At 28.3% G+C, this 23,797-nt stretch overlaps 1 protein-coding gene across 2 annotated transcripts in view; it reads right to left on the reverse strand.

Annotated features, from left to right (window-relative positions):
- LOC136080649 (uncharacterized) overlaps positions 1–23,797 on the reverse strand; it is a 273,327-nt gene that overhangs the window by 10,706 nt on the left and 238,824 nt on the right. For both annotated transcript variants that reach the window (XM_065797575.1, XM_065797576.1), the window contains 2 exons: positions 11,790–12,118; positions 11,362–11,557 (listed from right to left, as the gene is read on the reverse strand). In XM_065797575.1, coding sequence (XP_065653647.1) covers positions 11,362–11,557; positions 11,790–12,118 — 525 coding nt within the window. The remainder of the gene's footprint in view (positions 1–11,361; positions 11,558–11,789; positions 12,119–23,797) is intronic.

Here is a 23,797-nt window from a genome sequence, read left to right on the forward strand (position 1 = left end):
CTACTTTTTTTTAGTACAATTTTTACAAAACTCTACTAAAAAACTTTGTGCAACATTAATACATGTTTTCTATAACAAAACTAATACATGTGAACTAGGGTTATGATTTTTTAGTATCTTTTAGGTATCTCTGACTTCCTGTATAAAAAATAAATGAGCTTTGGTTTGAAGTTAGCAAAAAAACTATTTAACTTAATTATTAAAAAAGATTACGCACCATGACCATTTATTAATTGCATGCACCATGACTATTTATTACAATATAGCCCAAGTTGATATAATGTGTACAGTGACGCATTTGTTTCTATGGTGCTCCTAGGCATATGAATAGTTGTTACCCTATATCTTTTGATAAAAGTTAAAGCAAAACATATTTACAGTTAAAAATAATTATCTGTTGTTTATTTAAATTTATCAAAATACCAAAAAGCAAAAATATACTATAAAAGTTTTCTCCTTAATTTTGTTATCAAAGTCATCAATGATATCAGTATAATTAGTTTTGAAAGTTTAATGACTTTTTATTGATAATATAGATAAGATGTTTAAACTATTTTCTTTTACAGTAGATCTTAAATATGATTTCAATTTTTTTAGCAACAAAAAGCTAGGTTCAGCCGAGCAATTTGCTCAATGAATGCACAAAATGGTCCTTAGCTATATTATAGAATTCATCTAAAGTTCATTTTATTTCAAATATGAACTTAAGCAAATATATTCTTCCATAAAACATTCATCTGAATCGTTATTGTACATTTGGTATAAATGTACTTCATTTTTCAAAATTTTATCAGGTGGGTAATTATTAAATGGCCTAAAAATGCAAAGTTTTTGCAAATAACTTCATATGCTTCAAGCCTCTTTTTTAGTTCTCATTAGTATGTAATTCCGTGTGTGGTTCATTCAGTATGTGATTCTGTGTGTGATATATTCTGTGTGTGAGTATGTAATTAGTATGTGATTCCAGTTGATTTCTTCATTTTTCTTATCTTTCCTCATTTTCTTTTGAATTCTTTGACGAACGATCAAAGACATATAGTCTTTGACTTTAAAATCATAGTTTTCATTTAAAATTGACTTTGAATTTACGAATTCAATCAATGATGATCAACTGTATTGGTCAATAACAACTGACAAATCAATTTTTATCGATAGTAAATTTAAATTAGTAGTATTAAAGTATTCCGAAATATATTTCCGAAATGCCATCATGAAAGCACATTCGAGAAGACTCATTTGATTGTTTATCTTTTATTATTGGCTTCTACATTGAGAAGATATTTGTATACAGTATACAGTTTCATCTTCTGATATTTGTTTTAAAGCTTTAAATATTCCCACCCATTTTTTCTTCAATGGTTCACCATCATAATATTAATAAACCCACCTTGTATCAGAAATATTTGTAATAGTTCATCCTTTTAAAGCACTAGTTAACACCAACTAATAATTTGTTGATGAAGAAAAAAAAATTAAACAATTCTTGCAAGAAATTGAAAAAGCATGCTGCATCTCTGCAACAATCTGCAAAACAATTTCCAACTAAGTTTAATAAGTGTGCTGCGCAAGGTAAAAATGTGCTCGTTCATTGATATTCTTAATTCGTGCTTGTTGTCCTAAGTAAATTCCAGACATCTTACATGCGTTATCATTGTACTTATTTCAATTTTATTTGCATATAAATACTATATTATTCCTTTTTCCATATCTTCCGCTTTATGTTAGACAAAAAAACACATACTGAAACTTTTTAGTCCCTGTGTAATAAGATACACATACAACATATAAAATATACATACAACTAATTAATAAAATAATAATAATAAAATTGAAAAAGTTTGTTGCTGGGTGGTTTGGTGGTGTTGCGCTCCGTTGAAGATCATTTAAATAAAAATGTCACAGAAAGATCCTGGAGCACCAAAAAAAGCAAACGAAGATGAATTCATCAATAACTGCTTAAGAAAGTTGAACAATTAACTATAAGAGTTGTTAATCTGGAGAAGGAAAATGAAATATTGAAAAATAAATCAAATGAAGATAGCTGCAATAGTAAATAAACATGAACTGGAGTGTTTAATTTAAAACCAAAACTAAATCCCCGGAGCAACTTAGATTTCCAAAGCAACCACCAATATTGTTAAGGATACAAAAAAAAGAGCAAAAAATTCAATAATATTTGGCCTTCCACAACAAGATACTGAAAACCCTAATAACAATGATCACTAATTAGTTGAAAAAATTTTTCAATCCAAATCAGTGGAAATAAAAGCAAAAAAGTGCATCGTTTTAAACAAAAGCAAAAATCTTCCAATGTGCCAACAACCTCAACTTCAACTACAATACCGCAACAAAATACAAATAGCCAGTGATCGAAACTTCATTCTGAGCGCTGCGAAATTCTTAAGAACCTCAACAGAATTTGCTAAGGTGTTTATAAATCCAGATCTTAATGATGCAGAGAGATCAAATATGAAAATATTGCTTCAAGAAAGAAAAATTAAAAACAACGAATTGCAAGCAAATGGAAAACTCAATTTGCCCTTTCGATACTGCATTAGAAGCAATGCCATTCTTAAAATCCATGTTTCAAAGCTTATCAAGCAGAATTAAAAAAAGTAATAATAACACCAGTAAATGCAACTACCACATTAATTATAAACTCAGTATAAACCATGCTAACAATAACAACAAAACAAAAGTTAAACAATATCCTTTCAAAACCATTAGCTGGGCTTACTTTAATGCTAGATCGATTAACAATAAACTACACTACCTGCACAATCTCCTTGAAAACAGCAATCTTGATATCATTATCATTACCAAAACTTGGTTAAATAAAAATACACCTGATTCATTATTGTTGAATGGCAATAATTTCACAGTATTTCGATATGATAGAGACAGTAAAGGTGGGGGTTCACTTATATTAGTGCGCAATAATATCCATTCACTTCAAACGCATCTTAATATTCCAATGGAACTACAATTACTAAAATTACATGTGTTGACATGTCTGTCTCATCCATTGTGCAAAAAATACGAATTGCATGCATTTATCAACCTCTATGTGCAGCCATCAGTATTTCAAAAAACAAAGCTTTGTGTAAGATAATTTATAAAATTACCGATACTTGTGATTCTACATGCATCATAGCTGGTGACTTTAATCCGCCACATATAAACTGGTCAATCCCAACTAGTTTTGGTGTTTCATCTCATGACCTTTTCATAGAAACGTGTTCCGCAAATGCTTTAACACAACTTGTATCCTACAATACCAGACTTTACAACCTTCAAGATCTGATACTAACCAACAACTCTAAAAACGTTTTTTTATATAAAAACTATTGCCCCATTTACAAGTACCTGTGACCACTGCATGATTATTTTCAATTGTAATTTGAAGAAATATAAACCATATTAAAAAACAACCTAGTATAATTTTTTCAAAGCTGATTACAACTCTATAAACACCAACTTACAAAATGTAAACTGGTATTTATTAGCCAAGCAAAATCAGGATGTTGAAACTTTCTCGCAAACTATCTGTAATTTCTTAAATTCATCTATTTCATTGCATGTACCGTTAACTTTTAATAGAAAAAACAATATCCAAGCTCTAGCCATCCAAAAACTAGCTTCCAAAAAACGTATTCTCTATAGAGACTACAAAAGAAGAGGTAATCAATCTTTTTATGTTAAATTCAAGAACTACTCTCATTTATATGATGCAGAAGTTCAAAAAAATTGCATTTCCAGAGAGAAAGATTTAGTTGTCAAATCCAATATCACTAAGTTTTACTCTTTCGTAAACAAAAAATCCAAATGATGTAACTCTGTTGCGCCAATACTTTAAACTGATGGTTCTCTTATTACAGATGATTGTAAAAATTCGCAACTTTTGAACAATTTTTTTGGCTCTGTGTTTGTTACTGACAATGGTATTGCACCAGTCTTAGATTTACCAAAACACAAAAATTCTTTAAATAATATTATATTTCCTTACAATTCTGTTGTTTCTTATCAACAAAAGCTTCCATCCAAATCTTCCAAATCCCCTGATGGATATCCTGCCATATTTTCAAAGTCAATTGCAAATGTTATTGCCATTCCCTTTTCTATTCTCTTTGAAATGTCAATGTCCAAAAATGTTATACCTAGGATCTGGAAAACTGCTATAATATTTCCGATATTTAAAAAAGGGAACCTGTTGTTACCCACAAATTTCAGACCTATTTACATGACATGTATTGTTTGTAAAATTATAGAATCAATAATTGTGTTACAAGTGTTACAAGTTATTTACTCCTGAATAATTTCATTTCTGTGCATCAGTGCGGTTTCTTAAAGTGTAGATACACATGTACACAGATGTTGACAACATAAAATGAGTGGACCACTGCTGTTAATAATAAAAAGATAGTTGATATTATCTACATAGATTTGGAAAAAGCCTTCAATACTGTATCTCACCCGAAGTTACTATTTAAACTGCGTTGTTATGGTATCAAGTATGAGTTGCTAAATTGGGTTACAAACTTCTTAACAAATCGTTTTCAATATGTTTGTATCAATGATTCATACTCAAACAACATTCATGTAAAAAGTGGAATACCTTAAGAAACTGTTTTGGGACCCATTTTATTTTTAATTTTTATAAACGATATAACCTCATGTATTGAGGGGGATTGTGGAATCAAGCTTTTTGCAGACGATAGCAAGTTGTACCAAGCGAGGAAAGACGAAAATAATATCAACCTTGTCAAAACCTTACAAAGAATTTCACAATGGTCAAACAATTGTCAACTCAATATATCTACCAAAAAATGTTTTCACCTACAATACGAAAAGAATCCATTACCAGTACATTCATACTTATTGGATATTAATGCGCCTATCGAATCAATTGATTCAATTAAAGACATTTGGATATTTATTTCTTCCAATTTGAAATTTTCCAATCATTGTTCTTATATTGCTAGCAAAGCAAGTTCTTGTGCTTACTCTTAACGTCTTTCATCAGTAATGATTCTCAACTTTTGATAAGAGTCTATAAAGTTTATATTTGACCAATTTTAGAGTCATGTACCCCTGTGTGGAATCCGTATCTCTTAAAAGATATACGTCGGATAGAAAAGGTCCAGAAACATTATACAAGAATTGTTTGCAAACAGTGTTGTATTCCATACAAAGACTATGCTTCAAGATTTGATATCTTCAATCTTGACTCTCTTGAATGCCGGAGAATAAAATTTAATCTTTTAATGACTTTTAAAATTATGCACAATTTGGTTGATTTGCCTTTTTTTTTTTGCCCATTTGAGTTTTTTACTCTCGCTCCTACTTGTTATTCAACTAGATGTCTTTCCCAAAAATTAACATCACGTAACATCAATGTTAGAAAGAGATTTTTTTTCTATGAAAGAGTTATTAAGATACAGAATTCTTTACCTTGTTATATGGTGCATTCTTCTTTATTGTCTTTATTTAAATCGAATTTAAAAACATACAATATTCAGAAACACTGTTTACTGTTTTAAACTTGGTGTTACAAAAGAGTAATTCTCAAACTACCTGTATCACCTTTTTGTATTTTTATTTAAATGCAATTAAATTGAAATAATAATGTCCTACATTTTCAAAGTAATTCAAAAAAAGCTCTTTGGGGACTTCATCCTCGGGGACTTTGTTTTTGACACATCTAATAATCAAAATGAGTTGATAAGTATGCGATAAGTCGGGAGTAGAGTCAACGTTAATTGAGAAATTTTTTTCTTTATTTACTTTCTTAAGTATATGATGTTTTTCTGCCATTATTATAACAATTTCTTCGAATATGATTGACGATAAATAAGATGTCCTACCGTCTTCTGGATTTCCCTATTTTTCAATATGTGCGGCTAAAAACGGTTCAAATTTTGCAACAAATTCACATGCCATTTAAAAAAATTACCCTTATTCACGTTTCCAATTACTTGGGTTATTCCTCTTAAAGGCAATGTTCGGTTATATTATAATGCAAACAACCTGTTTGAGCACTTGAACTCAATTAATTTTTCCCTTTAGAGTTTCTGAATTTAATAATTTATTCACATTTGAATTACAGCCACCTAAAAATCGTTGCTTTAGAACTGCTTCAAACTGTCAATGCTGTAATGTATTTTTGTGCTGAGATATACTAGATAGTTTTGCCATATAAACTCACTATTTTGTAAACTTCTTCAAAAAAGCATTTATATTTAAATATCTAACTACTTTACCGCATAAAACTTTTTTGTTGAGGAGAACCTGTAGGGATTTTTTGACTAATGCAATTCTTTTTACATAAATATGTAATAGTAAATTTATCACACCGTTGCCATTTAGCAGGATCACATTCTTTTTAATGTTGGTGTGATTAAACATTAAAGAGCAACTAGCAGATGTTTTTCATTATTATTGTCTTCACTGTTTTTATTTTCTTTAAATCATTAGGTGTGTTAATATCAGGTGATATTAACACACCTAATCGATAATTGTTAACTCCACAATGAAACACATCTGCAAACTTTTTCTGAAATTAATGTTACTTGTTTATTATTTATGAAACTATCTAATTTAGTGTATCTAATTTTTTTACCTTTCTTGTCTTATTATTTTAACAGGTCAAACTCCTGCTTTAGGAGTGCAATTTTCTTGGAGCTCTGTAAATGATTCCAAATAACAACAAAATATTAAAAAACGATCTAGAAAACGTAGTTTATCGCCAAAAAAAGGAACTTCAGATGCAGATCCATTATGTTCATACATGAGTAGGCATCATTGGTGCAGTGTGTTCTTTTAAAGGAAGTTAGTAAAGTAGGACAATTTATGGTCATTACCAATAAGACACTGAATGTGTCACACACAGAACAAATCACTTTTATTCTTTGTTTTGTACATTTTAATTTCAACGTAAAAAGCTGGTAGTTAAATGAACGTTTTCTTTTAGTTGAAAACATGGAGAAAAATACAGGAGTACATGCAAACTAATCTTGGTCTTAGACTTTTTTGGTAACATCTGAACTCTTTACGTATTCTTTAGCTGCAATCCAGCTGGGTGAAAGATTTTTCAAAAATTGACAGGAATTTCTTTTCACAACCTTTCAGATATCATGTGGTCAGCTTGGATTACTGCTATTAAATCAGATGCAAAACGAACACGAGAAATTATTGTTGCCCTCAATCACACTTATAGAGGATCTTGATCTTGAATTGTTTGAAAGTAATGTACTTTTAGCCTTTTGGTAAAATTATTCAAGTTGTTGACAAAGTAAGTTGTTTGTCTCAGTCAACTTCACTAACTATAGATAACAAAGTTGTTCATTCAACAACTAATTAGTGATCTTGGTTGCGTCCTTTTATCATGGATTGACATTTTGGGTGAAGCAAGCGCTGTTGCAGGTCTTCTCGCTTTGAAACTAAATATCTGACTGAATGAAAAAAAATGATTTTGCAATAAATCTGCAAATGCAGCGTAATATCTTAAAATATTATAAATAAAATCTTAGAAAGGTAAATATCTTCTATGCCCTTGATCATTTTATTTTAAAAACTTTATCAAGATTTGATATTGCGAAAACTATTTCTTCAAGATTCTCAATGACCTAATTAAAAAATTAGTAACCAGATTCTTTAGATGTAAAATCTTGTGAATTGGCACAAGTCTACGCTAATGATGTCAAAAAAGACAATTTTATGTAATAAATTATGCATATTATTCGTTTGAAGCAGTCTCCTCTTTTTACTCCTAAAGCCAAATACATTTAAAAAGTTTACAAATACACTTAAAGAGTCAACAACCTATATTCTTATATATATTCTGTATGCATCATTTCAAAATAAACCATGGAATCCATTTAAAAGAATTCAAATAAACTTATAAATAATTATGATTATTTGATATAAATTTAGGGGCGCCCCTTTTTTGTCGGCGCCCTTAGGCAGTTGCATAGGTTTGCCTTATAACAAATGCGCCTTTGAATGTATATCAACTTGGGCTTCAAAGAACTTTATAAAGATTTTAAAAAATGAACTCTTTTTTATTAAAAGCACTTTGAAAAAATTAATCATTGCAACAAAATATTTTAAAAAACTACTCAATCAATTTTGGTTAAAAAATATTGCTTTTTTTTTAAATATAAAATTTATTTGATTGATTTTTATTTATAACCATAAATATTTCTAAAATCTCTATAAAGTTCTGGTTCTTTTAAAATCCAAGTTGATAAACTTTATAGAAATTTTTTTTTACTATTATATGAGAACTAGCAGGACTCATATAATAGTGAAATTTTAACATCCACTAATGTGGATTCATTATCAATCAATGAAAAAGTGCTTGAATGTCTACTGGGAGGGGTCAAAACTTATTTATGTGGTAATCAAATCGAAAATGAAAAAAATTTCTGTTAAGATTTTGAAAAACTTAACTTCTGCATCCTCATTTTTAAAATTGAAAATTTTTTGTTATGAATGTTTGTATTGAACAGTCCAGCGGAAAATGCCCGCTAAGTCTTGACACTTGTTGGTTTCACGGTCATTAGAAATGACTAAGCTCTTTCTAAATAATTGCCACAGGTACCATAACTTTCCAAGTGTCTTTTCTTTTTGAATTTTCAATAACAATGTTTCATGTCTAACTGGTTGCATGGGTGATTGTCTTTCTGTAAGTAATATTTTAAGTATTGAAGAGGAACCAAGTTCCTCTTCAATACTTAAAATATTACTTACAGACTCAGGTACCATTTCAGTTTCCTCAATCAAATCCAGCATATCAGACTGATCATAATCATACCAGACATATCAGCATAACTGATGCTCTTACTAGAGCAGGATTAGATACGTTTAATCTTTCCAGAAATTCTATCAAAAGTTTTCGAAATTTAAATAAAGAAGACACAGTAATTATTTTTTGATTGACTACAATGGACCTTCAACAGTTACACAGGTATTGCAGAAGTCCAATCAGTTATGGCGTTCATGCATGCCATTACATGCTGTATGCATTTCATTGCTTGTGTTATTGTCAGCATTTTTTAATTTTGTAAGCATAAAATTAATAGCAATTTTGGCTGTAAATAGGTTAGAATCTTGGCAACAAAGTGCTTTAAATGTTACTTTAATGGAAACTTTAGTTGTAATAATCCCTGATAATATTTGTCACTTCATGGCGCATGGACAGGGTGAATATCAATTTGTGATTTTTGTATACAATTTTTTACTTTATAAAATGAAATTTATTTAGTTCAATTTTTGGTTATACATTTTCATGATTGTAGTCCAGTAAATTTCCTCATTCTCAAATGAATCACTGTAAGAAAATTCATTTTAAATTCTGACTGACTTGCATTGAATTCTATTTTTTTATAAAGAACATCAATTACAGTAAGATGTATCCCGTGGGAAAAACATAACTGTTGATTAGCAGCCAGCAACCTTCCAACTTTTTTCATAGCACTAGCTCCTTTGGTCATTATCGACACAATGTCTCTGGTAGATCAAGACCATGGTCTTAAAATTTTTTTCCTAATAGTTTAATGCACTTTTATGCTGGCATTGAACCTGTTATTTGCACTAAATCTAAACTCAAGTGAGAATTTTTTCAGACAGGTTACTTTAAATTGTAAAATCCACATATACCATGCTTAATTAATTTCTAATTTTAGCTGTCTACTTTATAAGAAATGAGTTTTTTTTTAGTTTGAAAAAGGTTTATTTTGCAGAATTACAGAGCAGAACAGAACAACTAACAATAATAACTGAGCTATCAATAAATTTAACTACCGCGAATATTTAAAAAATATTTAAATTACAAACAACATAAATTCGTATTATATAACAAATTATATAATAATTTATACCCAGACTTTGCATTATATAATAATGCAAAGTCTGGGTATCCTAAGTACAGCAAACATGTTATAACAACTTTTTTAATTGTTAAATTTTGAAATTTTGTATACAATTTTGTAGATGATATATTGCGGAGGTTTCTACTTTTTTTTCTTCTTGATAAATCTTTTTTATAACTTTTTTATTGCACTACTGAAAATAAAATTTCTTTCTGCAATTTTAAATTAAATAAAAGCTATTTTATTGATACACATAAATTGTTGTAATTTCATCATAAATCTTATAGGAAATCCCAGGATTGATATTAGGCAATCCCAAGATTTTGGGATTGTCAGGATCCCAACCTATTTTATAATCCCAAAATTGCTTCCGACTACTTAAGAGTTTGCAGAAAGAAATTTAGGTTTTCTAAATAGTTTTTCAACTTACGACTGTTGCTGCTGTCAAATCTTTGTTTATCCATGTCAAATGAGAAGAATTTATAGGCACTAGTACGTTTACAAGCAATTTGTCGGAAAAAGAAAAAGAATGGTAAGATTTAAGAACTACCTTCATTACTCAATGTTAAATGGACGTTTAAAATGCTCTTTGTTTAATGACAATTGAAAGAAATCTCTTACTGAATATAGAACTCTCCTATCAAATATAAATACTGGAACACAACTAAATGAACTTTTTTAAAAAAAAGCAAAATATTGCTAGAATATATGACCAAGCTTTTAACAGTCCATTGCATAAATAATGCTTAAAATTAATTAGATTTACTGTAAGTAACGTTAAAATTAATGAATATTTTACTGTATCTTTAATAATTTATTTACTTAATAAGACAATTCAATACATTAAAGGTTGTTTGGAGATTTAGTTTTCAAGTTTTATTTTTGCAAATAACATCAACAAGTCAATTATTTTATTTTACATATAACTATTAAAGCTATTCCACTCTGAAAACTTTTATTTAAAGTTTTTAAATATACGCAAAAAAGTTAAAAGATCATTAAAGGCCTTTTAGAACATCAACTAGTTGGTCTAATAAATATAAATCAAATTAAACTTTGCTAAACTTTATTTTTTATTTTTGGGTTTCTGGTTCAAAAAGCAAAGTTATTTTTTAAAACTACTCTCTAAAAATGTTAACAAGACCAAATGAACTTTATATTCAAAAAGATAAAAATTACCAAAACTTGGTAAAACAAAAATTGGTACTTCAAAACTTGGTAAAACAAAAGGAAGAAAATATAATAAAAAATTTCACAATTATTTAAGAAAAAGTCTGAAAAAAAACTAAGCAGCTCTAACCTTATTATGATATGTTAGTATATTTTAATATATGTTAGCAGATGTGTGATAAAAAAATTACAGAATAACTAAAGATCTTTTAAGATTTAAAAAATGAATAATGCCATCTAACTAAACACCAGTCAAATATTGTAATTTTTATAAATAAAATAAAACCAACAAATAAAAAATACTGTGAGTGAATCTTACTTGGCTTTACACGAACTTGTCTAACTCGTATCCCATTCACAATTTTCGAGTTAAGATCATTTAAAAACAGTTTTCCAGGGAAATCTTTTATGTCTGTATTTGCATAAAAATCACTTATGTTATACCAAGGTTCAGGAAAAACTTGCAATAAAAAAAAATCTTCCATCCAATGCCAAAAATCTTGCGAGGATTGAATCTATTTGCACATTTAATAAAAAGTTTTTTATATGGCAATAAATTATCAAAATAATAAGCAGAATGAAATAAATCAAAAAAATAAATAAATAAACAAAAAAAAAAAAAAAAATTTGATAAAAATATAACTATACTCATTTAACTTAAGAGATATTATTAGAAATATAATTTTTTTATAAACCTAGATCTTTAAACATATTATTTTTATAGTTCTACTTATAAAAGCAACAAACTTGATTAAATTTTTTGCTATGAAATAATGGAATGTTTGGATTAGCGGGCAATCTTAATTTTAAATTGAAAAGTTCCTGAACATTGCGAGTTTGATAGAAAGTGAGACCACTACGTGAAAAATAACCAATAAAGAACACCAAGCATGCATAAAAAATGTACAAAAAAAGTTCTGTAACAATAGTGTGCATCTTCTGGTGCTTTAATCTTTGCTCTCTCATCTTTTTTACTGTAACATAATCAAGAGGCTCCATTGTAATGCAATTACTATTCATTCTAAAATTATCTTTAGGCTTGTGGAGCCAATTTTCATCAAAAGCCAATCTTTTACCTAAACAAAAGATTCTTATATTTAGTTTTTAACAAACTGAAATTTTAAAAGAATTTAAAAAATCAACTAAAAACCATCTGATTTAATTTTTAAAAGTTTAAGGTGAAAGAGGTAAACATATCTTTTACATAAAATTAAGTATATACAATAAAAAATTGAGAAACTTATTAGCAAAGAAGCCGATTAAATTGATATAAGAGTGCAAAAGAGAGATACTCAAAGATTAGTAATGCAAGTAAAAAACGCAGGTATCTCTAAAATACACACTATATATAAAAGTAAATAATAAAGTTGGAGAGGTGCAAAGAAAGAAAAAGGGTTTTTAGGTCAAGATTAAATCCCTACTAGATAAAAAGAAGTTAAGAAGTGTCTGAAAGCAACACACACAAGCAGTGAATGCCTGAGGGAAAAATGAAGTACATAAGAATAGAGGAGAATTATTTTTCAAACATGGCATATTTTTGACAGTTGTCGAGACAAAACTAAAGAATAATAAAAAAATATTTAAAAATACATAAGACAGACAATGCACACAAACAGTACTTACAAAAGGGTAATTCCATGTCAAATCATCCAAAAAAATCAAAAAATGTCACCCTATGTTTGGGATTTTGCTAATTTTTTTATTGTTATATGGTTTATTAAAATTAAGAAAATTTGAAATTTGGAACCTCCAACCCCTTACGGTTCTTGAGATATTTAGGTTTCAATTTTCTTATTTATGCTGACTCAGCATTTTTTGCAAAATGTATTTTTGTCATTAAATAGCAATAATTAATGGACGAAATAAGGTATCATTCTGAAATTTGGTACATAGACAATCTTCCATATGGCGGATACAAATATTAAATTAAAAAAAATTTTAGACCACGTTAAGTACATGTAAATTGAATAATAATGGCATTTATTTTGGGGTATTTTGACGGTCAAATTTGTGATGTCACCTTGATAATTTTTTTTTAGGCATTACTATAACTTACAATATAGGTATCAAACTTCACTATTAATTAAAAATATATTATTGCATTTTTTGACTTTTCTAAATTCAGCCTTTCAAGTAAAGCTTATATAAATGCTGAGTCAGCATAAAATTTATTGCTAACTTATTAATGAAAAAATTAGCTATATCTTAATTTCTGGTTGTAAAAAGTCATTTTCAAAGTCATTTTGAAGGCAATAATAGATGTATATAAATATAAATTCTAAATTTTTTGTACCTGGGGTAGGCCCCCCCCCCGCCCTCCCAAAAAAAACGAAAATTTTCCTATTTTTGTAAAAAGTTATTTTTAAAGTCATTTTGAGAGCAATGATAAATTTTTAGGTATTTATAAATATTTAATGGGGTAGGCTTCCCCCTCACCCGCCCTACCACGAAAAATTTATATATATTTTGCTAATTTTGTTATACCAATAAAATAAGGATTGCTTTCATAAAATTTTTCCATCAAGCTTTTGGATGCCAGCTAGGTTGGGGGTCGCAATTAGGCATATTACCAAATCTTTCCAAAAATGTTTTAATGAAAATATATAAAGACAAGTTACCAAGAGATTTTTATTTGTGTGGCCAAATTGTGCTAATTACACATACAATTATATTGTAACTATATTTAAAAAAATTATATACAAGTATAAAAATAATGACGCAATAGAAACTTTTTCTAAAAATCTTGATTATTTTGTTCAATAATTTTTGCCAACTCAATTTCTGAAATTTTGTATACACGACCATTTGTTGTAGATGGCGGATCAATGGTACATAAAATATGATTTGATGGGACCCAACACATATCTTCTCGTGCAGGCCAAGAAAAACTTGGACTGGGACCATGTGGGTGCATAAATTGAATTTTATAATCTCCTTCTCCTTCATCTTTTTTGTTTATAATTCCAATCCACCAAAAGCTGTCATACATGCAAGCTACATAGTCCATATGATTATAAATAACTTGCCATTTGGTATCTGCACAAGCTTAAATGTCTGAACATCAGTTTGTTGACTCATCCTTTTAAAAGAAATTGTATATTTATCAATTGGTATAAAATGGTGAAAGGATCTTGTTCCTGGCAAGGTTCTTCCCATAGTAAACCTTGGTTGCAATGATGATCGTACTTCATTTATTTCTATTTTATAAACTAAAATAAATTGAATGTTTTTTATATTGGTTACACAAAATTCAAACATCTTATCTACCTCCAAAATCTGTCCAGTCACTGTTCTTTTTAAACTAGCTTGTGCAGTTAATCGTTTTACTGTGCCGCCAATGCCATCACAAGCAGATTTACCATGGCTAGTAGCAAAAAAAACCCATTCAGCATCAATATCAAAGTCTTCTTTGTGATGACAAAGATTAATAAAGTTTTTAAAGTTTTTATATTGTACTGCACATCCATCAGTGAAGTATTTAATATTACTAATCTGTAGAATGTTTGCCTTAATGTAATTGGTAATGAGCTGTTGTATTTTATATACAAAGTATACATCATGCTCAGCGTCATCAGAAAGGATGCAAAATGACTTTAATAGTAGTTTATCATTTGATTTATAGTAAATAATAATAGGGTGAAGTGTACATTTTGGTTTATTCCAATGGTAACTTTGCACCTCATCCTGAACAATAAATTGGAAGTTCTCTGCAAAGTCACCCAATACTATACACTCATTTTGATTTAATAACTCTTTACAGTCTTTGAGGTACTTGGCTTGACTTTTAGCTATAAGTGAATGAGATGTTAATTTATCTATTTTATTGCATATAAGGTCGATAACATCTTCAATATTAATTTTTTGATTGATCAGCGTAGTTCTATCTGTATGCTGCCATTGGTTAATTGTTATTTCTTTATTGCTGTTGTCAAACTTTGCTGTTAAGAATTCTTTTAAAGCAGCAATACCAATACCAATAAGCAGCATCGATGTAACATGCACTCTACATTATCCCTATTGCAAACAATCATTTCCATCAAATCTCTATAGTCTTTGTCAATTTTAAGAGCATCAGTTAACAACTTAACATTCTGATGATAGGTACAGACACAAACACAGTGGGTGCCAGACGAGTTTGTGGTTATACACCATCTAGGGCGAAGGCTGCAAAACTTAGAAAATCCGACGTTTAAGTTAGAATGTTGGAATTTAAATGCTACATATAGTTCCTTTAAATTAATCAATATTAGTCTTTTTTGCATGTGTTGCCTGTACCCTATACTCACAAAATCTTTTTTTCCAGGCAGCATTCGTGTGTACTCGTCACTTTGATAAAAGCTATGAACAAGATCAATGGTTGCGTGGGAAAGCGACTTTCCTTTTTTTGATGATGGTTTATGCAAAATTCCATGTTTTTTTTTAGCTTTTCTAGCTTCTCGTACTAGGTAATTAGATACATTAAAAAATTCTGCAGACTTTGCGAGTGACCATGATTCTGGAGTTAGTGTTAATATCTGAATTTTTGCGGAGTATGATGTCACATTTTTTATCTTATCTTTCAATTCATTTAAAAGTGAGTATAGATCGTCAATTTGGTTATCAATTGAAGAACTTAATGGTGTACAAGATGGTGTCAATGTAATCATAGGATCAATATCATAAACTTTTTTTATTTTGTTTGCTGTTGCTCCAGTTATTTGATCAAATTTTCTTTTGGCAGCTGGTAATCGTTGGTGTTTTGGAATTGATTTAAGCTTAATAGGTGACACACCTATAGATCCAAGACTTTCATTGGGAGATGAACGTTGTTCTTGTTCAGGCTCAATCCTACTATAGCATTGATCAATTGATTTTAATTCTTTATTTATACAATGTACCCTTTTGTAACAACTACTGCATAATTTCCACCCAGGTACAGCAGCAATGTCTTGTGTTTTTAGAGTTATTGCCATTGATAGCGATATCTTCACATTTCCTATGAAAAATGGAAACAATCATTTCTAAAAACTAATATCAACTCACCATCATTGTAAAGAACAAATGAGTGTAATTGTTACTTTATAAATGTACCTAATTTTTTTTAAATTTATTTAATTACTATTTTAATCAAAATAATAAACTGTTTCATCAAAATAGTATAAAAATTACCTTTCACATTTTTCTTTCGATTTCCATGTTTTTTATATAGATTACAGCATTTCTGAAATTTTCTTTCAAATGCAGCTCCAAAGTATTCTCTATGATAATAGCAAACTGTTGTAAACAATTTTTCACAATCAAATAAACCAGCTCTCCATAATAACTCTTGTTTTTCAACACTTGAAAACGCTGATAGATCTAAAAGACCTTGTCTTCTTGTTAAACCTTGCTTGTGGCAATCAACATTACATTCTAATCCTATAGAACACTTTTCCATAATTTAAACTTTTTAATCTATTCATCTATAAAAATCTGATTTTGAAAAATTTTACTAAATAAATTTTTTTAGAAATACCATTCACATTATTTAGTTTATGGAAAACAAATTATTTGTTAGGATGTGTCTATGACTTCCTTATACTATGACTTATTTATACAAATTATTTATACAAATATTCCTTATTCCTATGACTTATTTATACAAATTATTTGTTAGGATGTGTCTAAGTTATATGACTTCCTTATATATATATGATTAAAAGGTAATTAAATTTTATTTTATTTTCCAATCATTTAGTATAATTTATAACATTCATTAATTAGTTAAGTAAATATAAAATTGCTGCAAAGTAATAGGAAACTAATATTTACAACACGAAATTTTTGTTTAACCTTGCTTGTGGCAGTCAACATTACATTCTAATCCAATAGAACACTTTTCCATCATTTAAAGTTTTTATTCTATTCGAAAAATCTGATTTTTATATATTTTACTAAATAAATTTATTTAGAAATACCATGAACATTATTTGGTTTATAGAAAACTCTTATTACAAATTATTTGTTAGGATGTGTCATATTATATGACTTCCTTATATATATGATTAAAAGGTAATTAAATTTTATTTTATTTACCAATCATATAGTATCATTCATAACATTCTTTAATTAGTTAAGCAAATATAAAATTCCTGCAAAGTAACAGTAAACTAATATTTACAGAATGAAGTCTAAACAGAAGCAATAAAATAAAAATGGGGGAGGGGGAAGGGAAGCCTCCCTCAGGTACCAAATATTTATAAATACGTATACATTTATCATTGCCCTCAAAATGACTTAAAAAAAACTTTTTACAAAATTAGGAAAATTTTCGTTTTTTTTGGGAGGGCGGGGGGGGGGGCCTACCCCAGGTACAAAAAATTTAGAATTTATATTTATATACATCTGTTATTGCCTTCAAAATGACTTTGAAAATGACTTTTTACAACCAGAAATTAAGATATAGCTAATTTTTTCATTAATAAGTTAGCAATAAATTTTATGCTGACTCAGCATTTATATAAGCTTTACTTAAAAGGCTGAATTTAGAAAAGTCAAAAAATGCAATAATATATTTTTAATTAATAGTGAAGTTTGATACCTATATTGTAAGTTATAGTAATGCCTAAAAAAAAATTGTCAAGGTGACCGTCAAAATACCCCAAAATAAATGCCATTATTATTCAATTTACATGTACTTAACGTGGTCTAAAAATTTTTTTAATCTAATATTTGTATCCGCCATATGGAAGATTGTCTATGTACCAAATTTCAGAATGATACCTTATTTCGTCCATTAATTATTGCTATTTAATGACAAAAATACATTTTGCAAAAAATGCTGAGTCAGCATAAATAAGAAAATTGAAACCTAAATATCTCAAGAACCGTAAGGGGTTGGAGGTTCCAAATTTTAAATTTTCTTAATTTTTATAAACCCTATAACATATAAAAAAATTAGCAAAATCCCAAACATGGGGTGACATGACCTGGATGATTTGACATGGAATTACCCAAAAATAAAAAATGAAAAATAAATTTTTTTTATAAACACTTAAAATGAACAAAGATATACAACAAAAAATACAACAAAATAAAAAGTATACATTTAACAATGCAATGTCTAAAAATGAAAAAAAAACATTTTTTTTTTAAATTCACCTCCTCAAGGCTGTGAAGGTCACTACAGACAAAGAGGCTTCTTAATTGTGGTTATAACCCTCTCTCAACTCTATATCTCTGAAACACAAACCTTGACAAACAAGGCCGCTGGGTGGAGAAACAAGTTGAGCGCAGTACCACCAGGGATGTGATGGGGATTGAACTCCGAACCTCTCACTTATGAAACAAACACTCTGCCACTACACCACTACCGCATTAATGCTAATGTGTAAGCATTATTTGAGTAGTAATTAAGTAATAAACATCTCCTCAGAATCTTGTCTATTATTACTGCTCTTTTGATGAGGATCAGCACTAACAACTAATTTATCCCCTCAGTCAAACATTTAACAGCCATTTATGCTTTACCCTGCGACTTACGTTTATTCCATACTACAGCAAAAAAGGACTCACTACAAACAGCCAAAACCCAACCATCCCAAATTTGCAAAGAACCAATATTTTTTGATGATATGATATTAAAAGTTTATATTTACTATACAATATAAATAATTAAATAAATCACTTAGAATGAAAGTGCCGCGAACCGGACACTCTTCACAAAAAGCTAAATAACTTTTTTAATATTGAGAATTTGTTGAATTTTTCTGCTGGAATATAGTTGTTTATTTAAGCAATTCTGCAGCGTAAAAAGAAAAATAAATTTAATTTTAAGTTTCTATGGAAAATAAGATTTTATTTTTTTAAAAACTGTTGGCTTTTCGGAAAATTGTTCCTTAAAGCAGACAGTTCTAAATTATATGAAAAAAACATAGATAAATTGATAAATTCAATATTTTTATTTTGAATGTTAAAATATAAACAAAATAATAATGCAAACAGAAAGAACTAGAAAAAAAAAACAAATAAAAAAACATAAGCAAGCTTAAGCTTGCTTATGTTTTTTTAAACAAAATATTTATAAACTAGGTTCTGCAATTTTTTTGTGCAAAAGAATTCTTCGCCTTTTATATATCTTTTTGGGAGACAAGGTTCACAAAGCTACAAACTGCAATTTGTTTTTTTACAAGTTTTTCACAAAACTTGCATCTCTGGCTTTTCATTTTCGAAAAACTTTGGTTACTTTTTGCAATTTTTTTTGGCTTTCTCGGCAGGAGTTTCTACTTCTGCTGTTGCAATTTCAACATATTGTCGGGTTACTATCAAAACCTTCTAAGTCCGATTTTTTCATTTTTGAGGTTTTAACTTAAATTGGTTAGGTTTCTTAATGCGCAGCTCTATGCAAAACCACATAAATCTAATTGCCTCGGAAATATATTAAACTGCCATCTGATGGCAGTTTTGCATAGAGCTGCGCATTAAGAAAACTAACCAATTTAAGTCAAAAACTCATATGACGATATGTTTGTTTTATTAGTTTTGCGTCTTTTTCTTTTCTTAACTTTTTAACCTTCTTCTGTTAAAGCTTAGCCAGCCACTGTTCTAACATTTCTGGCTATTTTTGCTTGTAAGCGTTTTGGAATTGAAATTGCTTCAAGAGAGCTCTTTCAAGACTGATTTTTACACAAGTCGCCAATTCTTCTTGAGAAGTTAAATTTAAAGTTGGAGTTGCAGGCAAAATTAAGGTTTGTGTTTGTTAAGCAGTTTGAGGCAAAAAACTTTGACTGTGTGTTGATTTTATAACTGCTGATGATGTTATTAAGATGTTATTTAAAGTTTAACAAATTTGTAATTTTAATTTGTCAATGTTGCTTTGATTTAATGGAAAGAGCCCAGTAATTTCAAAATTAGAAATAATTTGAGTAAAAGTGTAAGCTTTGTTGCTTCTATACAACTGTGCAAGGAGACTTAGAAAATATTTTTTGGACAAACTGCTAAAACCACTTTCAGCATAAAATTTTCTTAAAATATCATGCCAAACATCTTTAACATGGCAAAATACACCAACATCAAGAGGCAATTCAATTAGACTGAAAAAATAATAAACAGATTAACCTATTAAATTTTAATTAATTATATGGTGGATTTATTGTGCCCGGTTTAAGGTGAAAACTGAAGAAAATCTTATTTCTGTCATAACTTTTTAACTGAGTAAGATTATGAAAATCAAAACTATTTTGAAGAAAATTTCCAACAAAATAGCTTCCTTTGTTTTTAAATTGCCTTTTTAAATCTTCCATGCTAAGAACCTAATTACCAAAAAAGAGTTTGATTTTTAGGGTTAAATTTTGTTTGAACTTAAATATCTTATTGAAGCAATCATCTAAGTAATTTTTTTTTTAAATTTTATAATTTTCCACACACTAAAAATTAAAAACTTTTTTAAATTTTGTAAATATCTTATTTCTAGTGAAGATATTTAGTTTTTTCGATAAGTATCCGCTTTGTGGTACTTTAACTCTACCATACCACTGGAAAAAAAAAAAAAAATTAAAATTCTAATAGAAACACAAAAGTAAAACTAAAACAACTTAAGTAAGGATGGAAACATAAAATACTAATAAATTTCTTTTTTAGATATACTTTTGCATATTTTACATATTTTGAATATTTTACATATTTTTTCTCGATTAGTACTATTATTTTTTTTTTTTTGAATCTATTAGCATGGTATACAATGTGCACCATGCATAGACATAAGACAAGTGGGGGATGGACAAAAGGACAATAGTTTCCTCCCTGCCAATTAACAAAGAGGCTCAGCACTAACATTGCCCTGTAAATTGCCAACCCTTATTGATTCATCCTCAACTTCCATGATCTTACTGCACTACTAACATCATGTAAGATGGAATATTAGTAATGAAATTTTTAAAAATATATATTAAGTGAGCATTGAGATAACTTCCACAGACCATTTTTACAAAGTTATAACTTGTTTTTACTTTTGTTGTTGCAGGCTCACAAAAAAGATTTTAAGAGAGGCTGCAAAGCATGGTTTTCAAACTATTCAAAATGCACATATAAGGCTGATCACCTAATTGTTGGATTAACAGTATCTTAAATATTTTTACTCTAAGTTTTTAAAAGTTCAACTTAATACAACCCTTTTTGATCCCACAACCCAACTTAATTAATTAACTTAAATATTAAACCAGTTAGTTATATACTCACTAACAATGAAACTCACAACTATTCTTAAATTCTCTAGGTTTTCACCAGTAAGACAAGGTTAGATACCCAAATTCTGCAAAACATAACTGCTGTTGTTAGCCACCTACTGCGAAAGACTTATCCAATTTCCATCATTGCTAACCTGATTGGCAGATCTCCAGTTTTTATAGTTTTAAAAATTTGATAAGGATAGCTTTGGTCAGTGCATAAACCTTTGTGCATAACAGTGCATAAACCCTTTTGGTAAGTGTATAAACCCATATAATCTTGTGATTGAGATAAATCAAAGGAAGGCCTAAATATATCTTAAAGGGATCCCAAAGTGCCCAGACAAGTTGTATTCATATTAAAGAGAATGATAAAAAAAAAGTTTGGGCTGAATTTTTTTGAGTAAAACAAAATAGTAAACTAACTTTGTTGTTTTACTCAAAACTCATCGTCTCCACATTAGCCATTGCTTTAAGTCTTTAAAATATACACCATAATACAGGCTTTATAATTTCTTAAAGTGTGTTTAATTCCAAAGAGTTTTAGTATATGACATAATTGTAGAATTTTGATAAGAAAGCTTTAAATTCGTTTTTTCATCAAGTTATAGTATTTTTTTTTTCATTATAAATTACTAAAGATTTGTTTAATTACTTATTATTTTATTATAATTAATTATTATTAATTTGTTTAATTACTCAAATTACTTATTATTATACAAAAGTTTTTTTCCATCATTAGAATTGAAATTCTTGAGTTATTTTATTTTCTAAATTTTGTGAAGTCCTCATTAAAAATCTAAATAAAATATTTCAGATATTTTAAGCTCGTCTATTGCTATAAATTGTTTTTGTGTCATATACTTGTTATTAAATGATTCTTATACTAATTAAGATTCTGTTAAAAAAATTATTTTGTATTTAACATTATGAGAGTTTAATTAACAGCATTTTATTTGCTTAACTTTTCATCGCAAATATTCTTGAAATTCTCATTTAATCACACAAGAACATATTTAATGAAATTTGTTCTGTAAAACTTGTATTGCTTATTTTTTTTTTTTTTAAATTAAACATTTATTGGTCAAGATTGCAAAAAAGTGAAGCATTATCAAGTCAATTTTAAAAATGAAATTGTTTAATGAAAACCTTTTATGGTCAATTTTGTTAGTTTTTTGATTTGTAATTTTAAGAGATAGGTTTTAATGTAAAATACTTGCCAAATGCGACATAAATTGGGAAATATTAAATATGCTTTTAACGTGCGCTACAGCGCTTTGACAATTTTAATCGCCATCTGTCTTGAATTATTGACATAAAACATTAGTTATTGCTTTAATTAATAAAAATTTGTCTGTAAATTTGTTAAGTGTAAAATCTATATACTAACTAAAAATTAAAGAACTTGGCAAATATCTCTAATAAATAATGTCGTTTACCAGAGTTATTAATTAATTATTTATCATTATCTCCACTCCATAATAAAACGTTTATGTTTAGTTTCCTATAAAATTGATAGAAAATTCAATATGATGATAAACACTTATTTAAAAAAAAGTTTAAAAAAAAAAACAATTTCGATTAAAAAAAAATTTATATTAAAAAAAAATCCTACAATGACGTCATATACTAAAACTCTTAGGAATAAAACCTGCTTGCATAAATTATTAGGTCTGTAGATTGCAGTGTATATTTTAATGAACTCAAGCAACAAGCTAACATGGAGACAGTGAGCTTAAAATAAAACAACAAAGTTAGTTTTTCTTGGTATACATTTATTATTTTATTTTACTCAAAAAAATTCAGCCCAAACTTTTTTTTATCATTCTCTTTAATATGAACACAACTTTTCTCTGCACTTTGGGATGCCTTTAACAAGTTTTGCAAATTTTTCAATTTTTGTACTGATTTTAAACTGTTGCTGTGTCAAGCATTTTTCCAAGTGGTCCAGACCATTTATTATAAAAAAGCCTTTCAACATTTAAATGTGCAATTAAATGCCTTAAAATTACCCCAAATTGATTATCAAATTCTTTTCCTAATTTTGGCATAGCACATTTGACCTTTTATGAGACCGTTTTATTTGCTTGTTAAGATCTATAATAAGTTAGCAATCACTCTAAGTAGCTGTGGCTATTTCAACAGTTTCTCTATTTTTAATAACTATTATAATTTAAACATGTTTGATTCAGAGAAAATTATATTGAGTTTAGAGAGTTTTGTATCATGTATAGTGTTGAGTTTTCATATCAAGTTTACTTATCAACTTGGATTATATACTGTCGATTGTCTTTTTTAAAATTTAAAGAGCAGCAGTTTACATAAATTATTTCAACAGTTTCATGATGTACATAATCTTGCATAACGCCTTCTATTTAAATAGTTACAATTCTTTTTTTGTTTTTGTTTGATTCTTATTTTTCTTTGATGTTTTATTTTAATTATTTTAGATTCCCTCCTATCTGCACCACCTATTAAAAGTTCCAAAACTGACAATTTTAGTTTTCTGAGAATTTTAGTCCATAACTCTGAATCACATATGCATTCTGAACAAGGAATTAGTTTACATTTGCA

The sequence above is a fragment of the Hydra vulgaris genome, chromosome 05 (genome assembly GCF_038396675.1).
Source record: "Hydra vulgaris chromosome 05, alternate assembly HydraT2T_AEP".
Taxonomy (NCBI): Eukaryota; Metazoa; Cnidaria; class Hydrozoa; order Anthoathecata; family Hydridae; genus Hydra; species Hydra vulgaris.